Source organism: Ammospiza nelsoni, chromosome 2 (genome assembly GCF_027579445.1).
Source record: "Ammospiza nelsoni isolate bAmmNel1 chromosome 2, bAmmNel1.pri, whole genome shotgun sequence".
Taxonomy (NCBI): Eukaryota; Metazoa; Chordata; class Aves; order Passeriformes; family Passerellidae; genus Ammospiza; species Ammospiza nelsoni.
Window position 1 is genome coordinate 5,160,858 of NC_080634.1, and position 12,024 is coordinate 5,172,881.

General features: G+C 46.1%; 1 protein-coding gene across 1 annotated transcript in view; it reads left to right on the forward strand.

The window, feature by feature from the left end:
- The window catches only part of PTGFRN (prostaglandin F2 receptor inhibitor), a 66,637-nt gene extending 56,789 nt beyond the window's left edge, over window positions 1-9,848 (forward strand). Inside the window, exons 8-9 of the mRNA XM_059466140.1 lie at window positions 4,776-5,081; window positions 6,314-9,848. Coding sequence (XP_059322123.1) covers window positions 4,776-5,081; window positions 6,314-6,480 — 473 coding nt within the window. The 3' untranslated portion in view covers window positions 6,481-9,848. The remainder of the gene's footprint in view (window positions 1-4,775; window positions 5,082-6,313) is intronic.
- The last annotated feature ends 2,176 nt before the right edge of the window (window positions 9,849-12,024 follow it).

A 12,024-nucleotide genomic window follows, 5' to 3' on the forward strand; every position in this document is an offset into this window, starting at 1 on the left:
CCAGTTGCAGGATGAGCAGGATTTGGGGCCTAACCAGTCATGCTGTGTGATGAAACACAGTCCTTGCTGGTCCTCTGGATGAGGCTGGCAGAAGAGCTACAGGGAACAGCTGGAATTGGTGCAGGGTGTGCAGACTTCCCTCATCCATCTGCCTTCCTGGCCTTGGGAGCTGGAGGGGGCTGATGGAGCGGGTTAGAGGAAGGGATTGAGGGCTTGTATGGTAGCAAACATGTAGTTCCTCGCTGGTAGCCTTATTCCTCTGTGTTCCATCCCTGATCTGTCTTTATGCTGTGTCACTATCACAATTTAATTCACAATCGGAATGGAGGACTTGCTTTTTAAATTAGTGCCAAATGTTAGACAGACTGTGAAAATACAGGGCTGTCTCATCCCACTGGGGACATGAGGCACGCTGTTAGGGAAAGCCTACACCTGGCATTTAGAGAAACAAGGCAAGAGTTATCAGCATCTTCTGGAAGGAAACAGATGACTGCAGTACAGACATGGTCATTCCATTTGGGAATGTGATGAGAAAGGAGAAAAGAGCAAATGGATTGACTCCCTTCTGAGGGGCGTGGTGGCTTTCAAGGCCATCTGTACTTCTTGTGTCAGATCTGCTGCAGGGCTGTGGTATGGGATCCCCTGTGAGCAGAGGAGGAGCAGGATGTTTCCCGAGATATCCTGTTAGATGCACATCCTTTGGATGTATTTGGTATGCCAGCCAGCTCTGCTCTTGTGCACACAGACACTCAACTTTGCAGGCATACATGTGCATTAGTATGTATGCCTCCTGTAGTACATTGGTTTCAGGGGCTACCTCTTCTCCCTCTTTGTGTGCACAATTAAAAAAATTAGTACTTTCAAGGAGCTGAAGAAAATCTGAATGACCAGTTATTTTTGTTAGTGCCATTTGTTCATTAGATTGATTTTTTTTTAAATTTTTTTATTCCAGAGGCATCACTTATGGTTTGAACCTTTTTCTGGTAGAGGCAGCTCACAATGCTTCCAGTGTGTGTTTGTGGGAAATTTTCAAAGGGTAGAAAAGGTTTTGGCGTGACTGCTACATGCTTTAATTTCCTCTGCTTCTTTGAGACCCTGCTGAAATCGAGTGTGTGTTACTAAGCCCAGTACATGGCAGCGACTGCTCCTCTAAAGAAGTGCTCCTTTGCTTTGGCAGCTGTGCTTGGTGTTTGGAATTGGTACGAGGGGAATATGTGTGTGTGTCAGTGGGGAATAGTAGTTCTTCTGTGCCCTGAAGATATAAAAGCTGCTTCTGATACTTCTGTTGGATACACATTTTCACAAATGATCTCTCTAGACTTCCCAGATCACCCATTCTTGGGTTGTATGCTTAGGGATTTAAGAGTATTACTTACTGTGTCTGAAAGGAGATGTGGGCTTTTTTTATCTGCTCCAGCCAGACCCAATGAGCACTCTGGAGAATTTAACAAAACCAGCTTGTTTACCCCTTATATGGCTTGAAGTGGTTTGCTCAGCTCTCTAGGAAGCCCTATTCAACCTCATTTAAATGTAGTAAACAAAAAGGGTCTCAAAATTGGGATTCAACACTGTAACAGGATGCTGAGAGAGCTCCATTCTAAGCAGTGGAAGTGTATGGTTCCTAAGAAGCTGGTCTAGAAATAGGATTCCCTCTTTTGAGGAGTGATTGGTCAGGGAAGTAGCTAAGACCCAGACAGCTTAGCCCTGTGTGTCAAATCGAAATGTGCCTAAAGATGTGCTTTACATGCTGATGATCCTCACTGGCTGAGGAGGGGAGGAAGCACGGCAGCACTGCTAGCTCTGCTCCCAGAGCTCTCAGAGGGCAGCTCCCAGTGCTCTCTGTTCCTTTAGGCTGCATCTCCTGGTGGCACTGAGGTCCTTGATGCCCTTGTGGGCACTGGGATGTGACACTTCACTGTGTCCCACACTACTGACTGTGGCACAGACAGAAGCAGGAAAAGAAACCTTTGTTGAGTGGGAGTGTGGTTCTTGAAGTGGAGTTTTTGTAGATTTGGGTCAAAAATTGAGTGGTTCATCAGCGTTGATGCAAGATGTGTGGAAGGAGGCAGATGCCTAGTGTGTGCCCTGTTTTATGTCAGTGAATCTACATATTTATTAGCACTTGGGAGCTGCTAGGTATGTTCATCTCTGATATTTAGGGAGCACCTGATTTATGTCCTGGCTTTGCTATATTTGTCTGTGTTTTTATGGCATGAAACCCCGAGATACAGAGAAATGAATCAGATGACTTTGCTGTATTAAGCTATTTCAAGGAGGATAGTGACAGAGTGCTCGGAGCCAAATCCTCCCTCTGACTGTCTGTAGTGAGTCACTAATTGCAAACTGTGTACTGGCTAATAAAATATGTTGGCATAATAATGTTGTCCCACGTTGTAATTACAGAAGATAGATTCAGATATTTCAAAATGACAGCAAGTGCCTGTACTCATGTGAAGGGACAGGAACCTCAAATTATCTGAGATGCAAAAGAAGGAATTCTTCAAAGCTGCCTGAGGATCTGAAGACTAGATTATTGTTATTATCTTTTAATATCTAAATGTATTGCTTAAGGAAGGTCAGTGATGTGTTAAGTATAATTTGACTTATCCTGAAAGCTGTCCATGTGCTCCTACAGCACCTGGAAGCACAAGAGCAAGTGTCAGTCTTGGATCTTTGGAAGGAATTGGTAATTCCCAACGTGCTGCCTGTGGACCAGTGCTATTACTATATTTGGCATAAACAGACAGCAGGGATGAAGAGTGGTTTCTATAAACAGAGCTCTCTCCAGCAGAGGCCCTTTTTCCCATAGACATTTGGATGAGTGCACAAAGCAGAGGTCAAAGTTTGGTCTCTTTGACTGAACATGTGTTTATGGTAATTTTTATTAACATTGGTTTCAAGGGAAGTGGTCCGAGTGCCTTGCCAAGTAACTCATAGTAGGATTTGCAGGATGGGAGGCAGGAGGGATTGCTCTGAGGGCTGCTGGTTCAAGTGACCTGTGCTGAGCCCCATGTAGGGCTGGGACCCTCGCTCCTGCTGCAGGGCTGCACAGCAGGCCAGGTGCTCTCCCGAGGTTCTGTGCATTGCCCAGAACACCAGGCTGGGGCAGGCAGGGCAGAAACTGGCTGGTGTCCCAAAACAGCTTGGTCAGACACTGTCTCTGCTAGGAACATGTGCTTCCTCATGTTTTTGTTTTGTTTCTGTAGGTGTGTGTAAAACCAGTGCACCTTAGGAAGGAGTTAATTATATCCCAAACACTGATTTGTTTGGCTTTTTTTTCCTGCAGTAAGGAGGAATGTCCCACATGGCCAGCTGATAATATACTTCAAGTAAAAGAGCTGAGGCTGTCCCTTTTCTTCCTTTAAAATATGGAAGTTCCCTTCTTTTCCAAAGTGCTAGCTTGCCTGATAGACTTAAAAATCATCTTCACTTAGATCTGTAAACGATTTCAGTACAACAGCAGGCTTAGGGCTTCCATTAGCCTGGAGGTCAAATGTGAAAGTTTAAGAGATAAAAACCCACTCATTTAGCCAAAAGATCAGTTTCAAATTTCAGATTGCTAGTACTGTATTTTTCAGAGCTCTCAATACTAGAAAATGGAGGTTTGGTACATTGCCAAGAATCACTGGGCCTGCCTTAGGTGTGCACGCACTGTACCAGTACTCCAAACTCGGGACAGAAATAGTAATTTCTGTTTCCACTTTGGGCCCATTGGTTTGCTGATGTGCCAGGAAGGAAGACCTGTGAGGAAAGAGGTGAGCAGGCTTTGGGTCATGCCAGGTTTCAGACTCTGACAGGTGTTGCTGGGCTCATGATAGCAAAGAATAGTGGTGATTTTGAAAGCAGATACTCAGCTACATCTGCCTAATAGGCTTAGGGCTGAGATTTGCTAATGAGATCAATAGGATCTTGCATGAACACAGTGAGCTGGATGTGCTGATGGACTCTGACTGCCTGCCAGCTGTGTCAAAAGTGTAAGTTTCTGCAAATCCATATTATAGACTGTGAATTTGGGTGGTGAAACTTGCACAAGGCATCATGTCTGGTGTGTCACAGGAACCCACAACTCTGGGAAAAATGTATAAAAGCAGCATGGTCAGGCTTTGCTCCTGAATGTTTTGTACTGTTCCAGGTAATTTTTTGTGCACTGTTCAGAATATGTGTTCATTTAGGCAAACTCTAAATGTAAGGAAGGGGCCTTCAGGATAGAGCCTTCTCATCTTGAGCTTGTGTAAGGCCCTCATGAAGACAGTGACTGCAAATCACCCTTGCTAGCAAATATCCAGCACCCCCACTCCCATTCACTATAGGTGCAGCATAACTGTAGAACTTCTACAGTTATATATAAATATATAAAAGTTATGTATAAATGTGTGTATGTGTGTGTATATATATGTATACACACACACACTAAGACTGCTTGGTAAAAACTTAGATCAGAGTTAAATACAAGTTTCAGAATAGCAGGCAGAAAGGCAAGAAATCACTTTAGTGTCATCCCTGTGGTAAGTCACCCTTTCTGTACAGCTCCATTCTTCCTGTCAATGCATTTCATTGCAGTTCACTGCTTGAATCTTCCTAGAAAGGACATGTTCGGGGGACTCTTTTTTTTTCCTTTCTGTTTTTTTTTTTTTTTTTTTTTTTTTTTTCCCTCTGCTGTTAGACCAGTGCTGGCTGTGCTGCTTACAGATTACCCTTTTTGCTGAGAAATGGCACTGTGGATGCTTTTCAGGACTCACCAACACGTCTGAACTCTTCTCTGTCCCCGCACACAGATGACATGTCCTTTGACGTCTCCTGGTTTGCCGTGCGCTCCTTTGCCCTGGACAGGGAGCCCATCTTGCTGGCCTCCCTGGACAGGAGGGGCATCGTGTCCCAGGGCAGGAGGAACGGGAGCAGCGAGCTGAGCCTGGAGCGGATCAGCCCTCTGGAGTTCCGGCTGCGCGTGCACGGCTGCGAGGACCAGGACTTCGGGAACCACTACTGCCTGGTGACGCCCTGGGTGCGCTCTGCCACGGGCGTGTGGCAGCGCGAGCCCGACATCAGAGCCAAACCCATCTTCCTCTCTGTCAAAATGGATGGTGAGACACTGAAACGTTTCGGTTTTAACACCTTATTATGTCTTTTTGTGGCAAACATTCCCCATAACTGCTTTTAAAGGTGCCTCTGGTAATCTCATTAGATTTTGTCATCTTTTTTTTATGGTTAGCAATTTCTGATTCAAGATTCTTCAGAGTGGAAGAATCTGTTCTGCCTAAACAGTTGATAGATAGAAGATTGGAGCGTTTTGTTTCCTGATCACCTCTTGGTGATGTTTTCCATAGCTGAGGCATCTTCCAGTCAAGGGCACAGTATTCTCTTCAAGTGTTAACCCTTCCGCTGCCTGCTGGAGGAAGCCTTGGTTTGCAGATGGGGTGTATGAATTAGTCACATTGTGGTTAGTGTCAAAGCTGAGAAGAGAAAAATCAGAGCTCTGCCTCCTTCCTCCCTCTCTGATGACAAGACTTGTTGCTCCCTGCACTTTGTGCCTTGTCTGCTTTCCACCCGGAGTTGCAAGTGTTGCTAGACTTCACGAGCAGGAAGTTGCACACTAGATACTGCATTCAGAATTCAGCTAAGGAGTAAAATGAATACAGGAGGGGTTTTGAACCAGTTGCTTTCTTGATATTTCCAGGAGAGGTCATTTTTGGAAGTTCCCTGAACTTGAAATGAACAAGAAGCTTTTGTTCTCCCCACTGTGCTGATAACTATTATAACTGTACTTTCCAAACCCCTTTCAGTTCTTACTGCCTTTTAACTGAGCAGTAGGTACTTCAAAATCTTTTTTTTTTTGTTTAGGCACCAGCTTTGAAGGTTGATTAGATAGGATAAATATATAGTAATTCTAATAATTCAAAGCGCAAGGAGTCCACTCCTTGCTTTTTGGCAATTACAAAGAATGCAGCCACACTCTGCCTCTGATGGGGAAACAATCCAATATTTTGTTTGGAGAAATGTGTGAGAGGATAATTTTTGAAATAAACTCTACTTTGCTATCTCACTCCAGGGCTCTTCTGGTGCTTCCAGCCTCTTGAAGGCTTTGAAATTATAGAGGAAGAATTAGGGTGAAGAGGAAAGGGAGAGACTAAATGACCGATTTTTCAAACCTGGGAAGATGAAAATCAAGAAGGAAAATTAGTGTAATTTTTTTCTGAAATAATTAATCTGCCCCTGACTGAATAACGTGGAATTTTCTCCTTTTTCAGGCAGGCAGAAATGAAGGGGATGTCCGAGTTTCTCGGCGATATCTAATGACTGTGCCTTCCTTTTCCAGTTCTGAACGCTTTCAAGTACCCGCTGTTGATCGGCATCGGCCTGGCCACGGCCATCGGACTCCTGTCCTGCCTCATTGGCTACTGCAGCTCCCGCTGGTGCTGCAAGAAGGAGGTGCCGGAGACGCGGCGCGAGCGGCGCCGGCTCATGTCAATGGAGATGGACTGAGCGCCCAGCTGGGCACGCTGCATTTCAGGAGAGACTCACAGGGCTCCTGGACTGTGCTGAGACACGTGCTCACGGGCCCGCACAAGACAGTGCGTTTGCTCTCTGGTTTCAGCCTGGACCTCAGCTTCTCCTCGTTACACGTCGTGTCCTGAGAGCAATCAGGCCATATTTAGCAACTTGGGAGTTCTCCTTTTCCAGCAGCACTTTCTGCGTAGGGATCATGTCCTTCTAATGTGCAAACTGTTGAGACTTCTTTCAGCAGGGCCCTGTGACAAAATTCATTAATGTTTGTTTGTTCATTTGTTTTTCTCCCCCTCTTGGTTTTGGAAAGATGTCCCTGTATGAAAGCAAGGTGGGCAGGATGATGAATGGGAAAGAGGCTGGTAAGTGTTAGACTTTCACTGTATTAACCAATCTACCTTCCCCCTCTGTCCCCATCACACCATCCTGTTCCCTCTTTCCACCTTGGTATCTTAGAGATTTTTCTGTGTTGGGTTGAAGGCTGGGGAAGGTTCCTGTGCTGGAGCCATCATGAGGCTGTTCCAGCAAAGAATTGTTTTATGGTTGTCAGTATGCCTTCTCTTCCCTGGCTTTCCAAGAGATTGCAGTTAATCCTGACACCTAACTTGCCTGGTGGAGGTCTTTGAAGCACTTTTTAAAAACCTTTTCTTTTCAGTGCTCAAATCTCTTCGCTGTGGTGAGTAGGGACTGACTTGGCAACCCTGAAGAGTCGATTCTCAAACATTTGATGGATGTCTGCCTATGGTCACCTTCTCCCACACCCTTCCACCTTCTCTTCCCCCCACTACAGCTGCTCACATGGTGCCTGAGACCCTGTCCTGCTTGTGGCAGGGGGGCACGTGGTATCTAGGGACAAGGCTCAGCCTGCTGCTGGCCTCAGCAGGGAGGTTGGAGACCTTGCTCCCCAGGTGATGGTGTGACCTATGAAGATAATAAGAGATGGATCTTCATCTGGAGTTGGCCAACTAATCATGTTTCGAGACTCATAAACTATGTATTACCAAATGCACAGACCAGACTTCAGTGCTGCTTCTGCCAGTCACTCACTGGTAACCCTCAAACCTGTGAGCAGAACCTGAGATTTGCAGTAGCTGCAGTGCAGCTCAGGGTAGGAATAAGAGCAAGCCCAAGAGGGCAGCAAGAATCCTTCAGGCTCCCAGGGCCCTGGTCTTGAGCATGAGCCTTTCAGAGGGGCTTTCCCCCTGGGCTTGAGACCTATTCCTCGGTGCTATAGTGTGGAACTCCTGCTTTGGTCTTCCAAATACGCTGACCTGGCTCCTGAGGGGGAGCAGCATCTTTGCCAGGCAGTTCTGTCTTCCCAGCATGGCTGGTGTTCTAAGCAATAAGGGTCAGAATAAAGATGCTGTGTACAGACCAACGAGGAAGTGGGACCTCACCGCAGTCTGATGTCACAGCCGTGGTTTGGCTTGCGTCAGGAAGGGTGAGAAATGCAGAGGTGAGGCCAGGGCTCAGTCCTTACCATGGCTTTTAAAAGATGGTAAAGAAGAGCATCCATGGAAGGCAGTGGCTGTGGTGTGCTGTTGCTAATTAGACATGAGTTATGTCCTAGACAATCTGCTTCTCTAATAGCTCGTCCCACTGCATATTCCAGGGAGCTGCAGGTCTGGTATCTGGCATATGAAGGTTTTTTGTGCTAAGCTTTCTTATTGTGAATTGTTTTTTTCTCTCTTGCATTGTGACCTTTGTTCTGAGGCCGATGTGAAGGGGTTTTGAAGAAGGCTGCTTTGTGTCCTGTCTGTGAACATGAATGCAGTCACATCTGTGTGCATAGAGGTGCCCAGGGATTTTTGAAAGATGAGTATGAAACATCTTCAAAATGGGCTTAATTTGCAGAGTTGGGGCTTTCAATTTGTTATTTAAGACATTTCATGTAGTATTCCAAAACTGGGACCCCCAGACCTATGAACCTCTGAAAGACTTTGTCCTGAAGGTACATAGCAAGTTTTCTTTCTAGCCTGATGTTTTTCTTTCTGGAAGAGCTCTGACAAGGCCTCTGCTGCAGGCAGACTTAGCTGCCTTTCCTAAAGAATGAGGCAGAAGCAGTCTCCAGCTTCCACTGTGAAAGCCCAGAAATCTGTAGCAATTCTTTCCAAAGGAAGGGAGTTCAGGAAAGAATTCACTCAGATAGTACTTTGACAGCAAGAATTTTTCTTCCTCTTCTGTCTCTAGTGAAATCTTGATTTTTTCTCCTGGGATGTTATGAAACACTAGTCTTGTGTTTGGGATGCTGGCTGATCTAGCAGCTTCTTTCCTGCATTAACATCTGCTTTCTTCTCAGAAGGTTTGTGGCACTGGGACATCTTGGGAGGGGTGGAAGTAGTGGTGAAGTTCTAAGCACAGCATCAGTCACTTTTTGTCCTGGCAGACTGACTCCTTGTCTATCTATGCCCTTGGTTAAGTTTTAGGGGGAGAGGATTGTGACCGTAATGCAATAATTAGGGAATGGATAAGCAGGGCAATAACTAGGGAATGGATGAGCCAGCTCTTCCCAAACACACAATATAGCACACTTCCTCCCTGCTGGAAAAAAACTCAGGGTTATTTTGGTCAGGGCTCCCTTCTTCTCTAGTGAAAGGTCCCCATGTCCTTATCTAATGCTGACCTTCCTCCACAGCCCATAACAAACCAACTTTGTCACTCCAAGTGAAGGAAGCTTTGCCACTAGCTTGTACTGCTGACAGCCCCTTGGAAGGCAATGCTGCATCCCATCCCACCCTGTATTTGCTGTAGTTGGAAGGCTAGAAGCTGATGGGCTAGACCTAGCCCCCAGGTTTCCTTCTACTTGTGCCAATTTTGTATTATCCCCTTTTTTAAAATAGAGTGTGAGTCTTCTCTCTAAGGGAAAAAAAAATCTAGGTCACTTTTCATGTTTTTTATTATTATTATTATTATTGTTATTATTATTTTGTGTGTGACCAGGGTTTGTGTGAGTGGAGGTATGTGTGCATCTGGTTGTGTATTAAACCTGCAGAGTATCAGAAGAGTAAGCTGCCTGTGGTGCAGTACAAGCATCCATATCCTCCCTGCTGCAACCTGTGGTATTGTCAAAGTATCCTAAGGGCTCACATTGATCTTCCTCTGTTTGCATTGCCACGTCTCCTGGTTAAGCTGGTAAATTCCTCCAGGCACTTGGAATTTCGATCCAGGGCAACCTTGAACATCATACAGCAGAAGGGCAAGATATTTTCTTTCTTTTGTTTTAATTTCAAAATTATAAAATAAAGTTTTGGGCACAATTCTGGAATGCAGGTACCGAATAGTTCTAACAATGCCGTGTAAAATGTTCCTTTTTATGTTTAAAATAAAGATTATGTCCTTTTTGATTATGTCTGTGCTGTGGGTCTGGATATCTGAGTTAGGGGCAGTTCTTTCCTTGTTCCCTGCATGTGTGCAGAAACTGTTGTTGAAGGTATAAAATGTAAACCTCACAGTCCTGTTTCCAGCACTGTAAAATAAGCATGAACCCTATTTTTACAGTGAGTTTTAAATATTTGCCTACATTTCTGGGCTGAATTGGGAAGCATAATTATTTTCTGAGTCTATTGTGTTTCTACCCCAGTACAAGTCACCCTTTTTGTTGGGAGAGTTTTATTTTGATTAGCTAAGGACAGGAGTCACAGTTGGGAGTGTATATTCAATATCTGCTGTAAAACCTGGTGTTAGATGTTGAGTCTTCCTTGACCCCTTCATGAGGCTTCTCATTTCCAGAATACCAGGAGGAAAATCAATAGTGTTGGAAGCAAACTTCATGCTTTCTTTGCCAATGGCTGAGTTTAGGATGTTTTTTTAGCCCCAGCAACCATGCAAGGACACTGAAATCCTACAGCAAGGAAGTGACTTGCTGTCATGGTTTGATCCCAGCTGGCAGCCAAGCCCCACACGGCCGCTCGCTCACTCCCCCACCAGTGGGATGGAGAATTGAAAGGGTAAAAGTGATAAAAATACATGTGTTGAGATCTAGACAGTTTAATAGGGAAAGAAAAAGCCATAGATGGAAACAAAGGAATTCATTCCCTGCTGCCCATGGTGCTCAGCCGTCCCCAGGAGAGCAGGGCTCTGTCACACGTAATGGTGACTCAGGAAGGCAAACACCTTTCAGTGTGAATGTTCCCCCTTCCTCCTCCTCCCAGCACTTTTACATGCCCAGCATGGCACTCTCTGCTCTGGGGTATCCCTGGGGTCACCTGTCCTGGCTCTGTCCCCTCCCACCCTCTTGTGATCCCACTCACTGCTGGGGTGGGGAGAGAGGCAGAAAAGGCCTTGGCTCTGTGCAGGCTCTGCCCTGCACTAAGGAAAACATCCCTGCATTATCAGCACTACTTCTAGCACGAATCCAAAACACTGCCCCATGCTAGCTACTGTGAAGAAAATGAACTTTATTCCAGCCAAAACCAGCACATTTCCTTTCCAGCAGAAAGATGTTTGAGGCAGCGGTGGTTTTGGGAGGCCAAGGCAGGCTTTGGCAAGGTGAGTTTGTGTTCAGAGTGGTGTGTGCTGTGTCTGACAGGCTGCAGTGCAGGCCAGGTGACAGCAAAGTGTGTTCCTTTGGCTTCTTTCTAGATGGAAAGGTGTGCTCTGCTGAGTGTGCTTGCAGGAGGCTGGGAGGTGGCATCAAGCTCTAAATCCTTAAGGAGCAGCAGGAGCCATCAGCTGAGATCCAGGAATGTCACAAATAGTCCCTCAGCAGAGCCTCTGACACAGGGACAGCAGGAAGGAGTGGTGGAGGAGTCCTTGGCCTCGAGCTGTGTGGGTTACAGCTCACAGGTAAGTTTGGATGAGCTTTTAAGAAATTCACTTGCTTTCCCCACCCCCTGGGATGACCTGGGTCTAATACCATTCTTGTAAACGTGCTTGGATTTTGTCATAAGAAGGAAAGGTGAAAAATGTAAGTCTGGAAATGCAAGGGGGTACTGGCAAGTAAGTGCTTGGGTGTTGCAGTGAGTGATGGGAGGTGTCAGGTCTCTAACACTGCCTTGTACCTGCCATGGGCTCAGCTCTCCCAGCTGCTGATGGAGGTATGGCCTGCTGCCCTAGGGGCAGTCTGAAAAGCACTTTTGTGCCAGAGCCTGAGAGTTTAGTTGCTTTCATAACAGCAGGCTCAGGCAACATGCTTGGCTGTCCTTTTTCTCTGACAGACCCTATTGGTGCTGCTGTGGCTCTGGCTCACTGCCCTGCTCGGGTCAGGGCCGGTCCAAAGCCCCTCTCTGGGCCGGAGCTGGCTGGTGTCAAGCAGGATGCATGAGGAGACCTGCCTCCTCTTTGTCATGTGAAGCTGAAGCCCTGCCATGCAAATCTTCCAAGGAAATGTGTGGCTTTAGCCTTTCCTGTGGGACTTGCCACACTTCTGTGGCTGCAGGGGGCTGAGGCCTGCACAGCAGGTATCCGGACAAATGGTGTTTCAGGAGAGAGTCTTGAGTGACTGATTGAAGCTGTGGGATGTGCTAATTGAAGGGAAAGCCACTTCTCATCCTTGTGCCAAGTACACCTCAAATGCCACGTGTA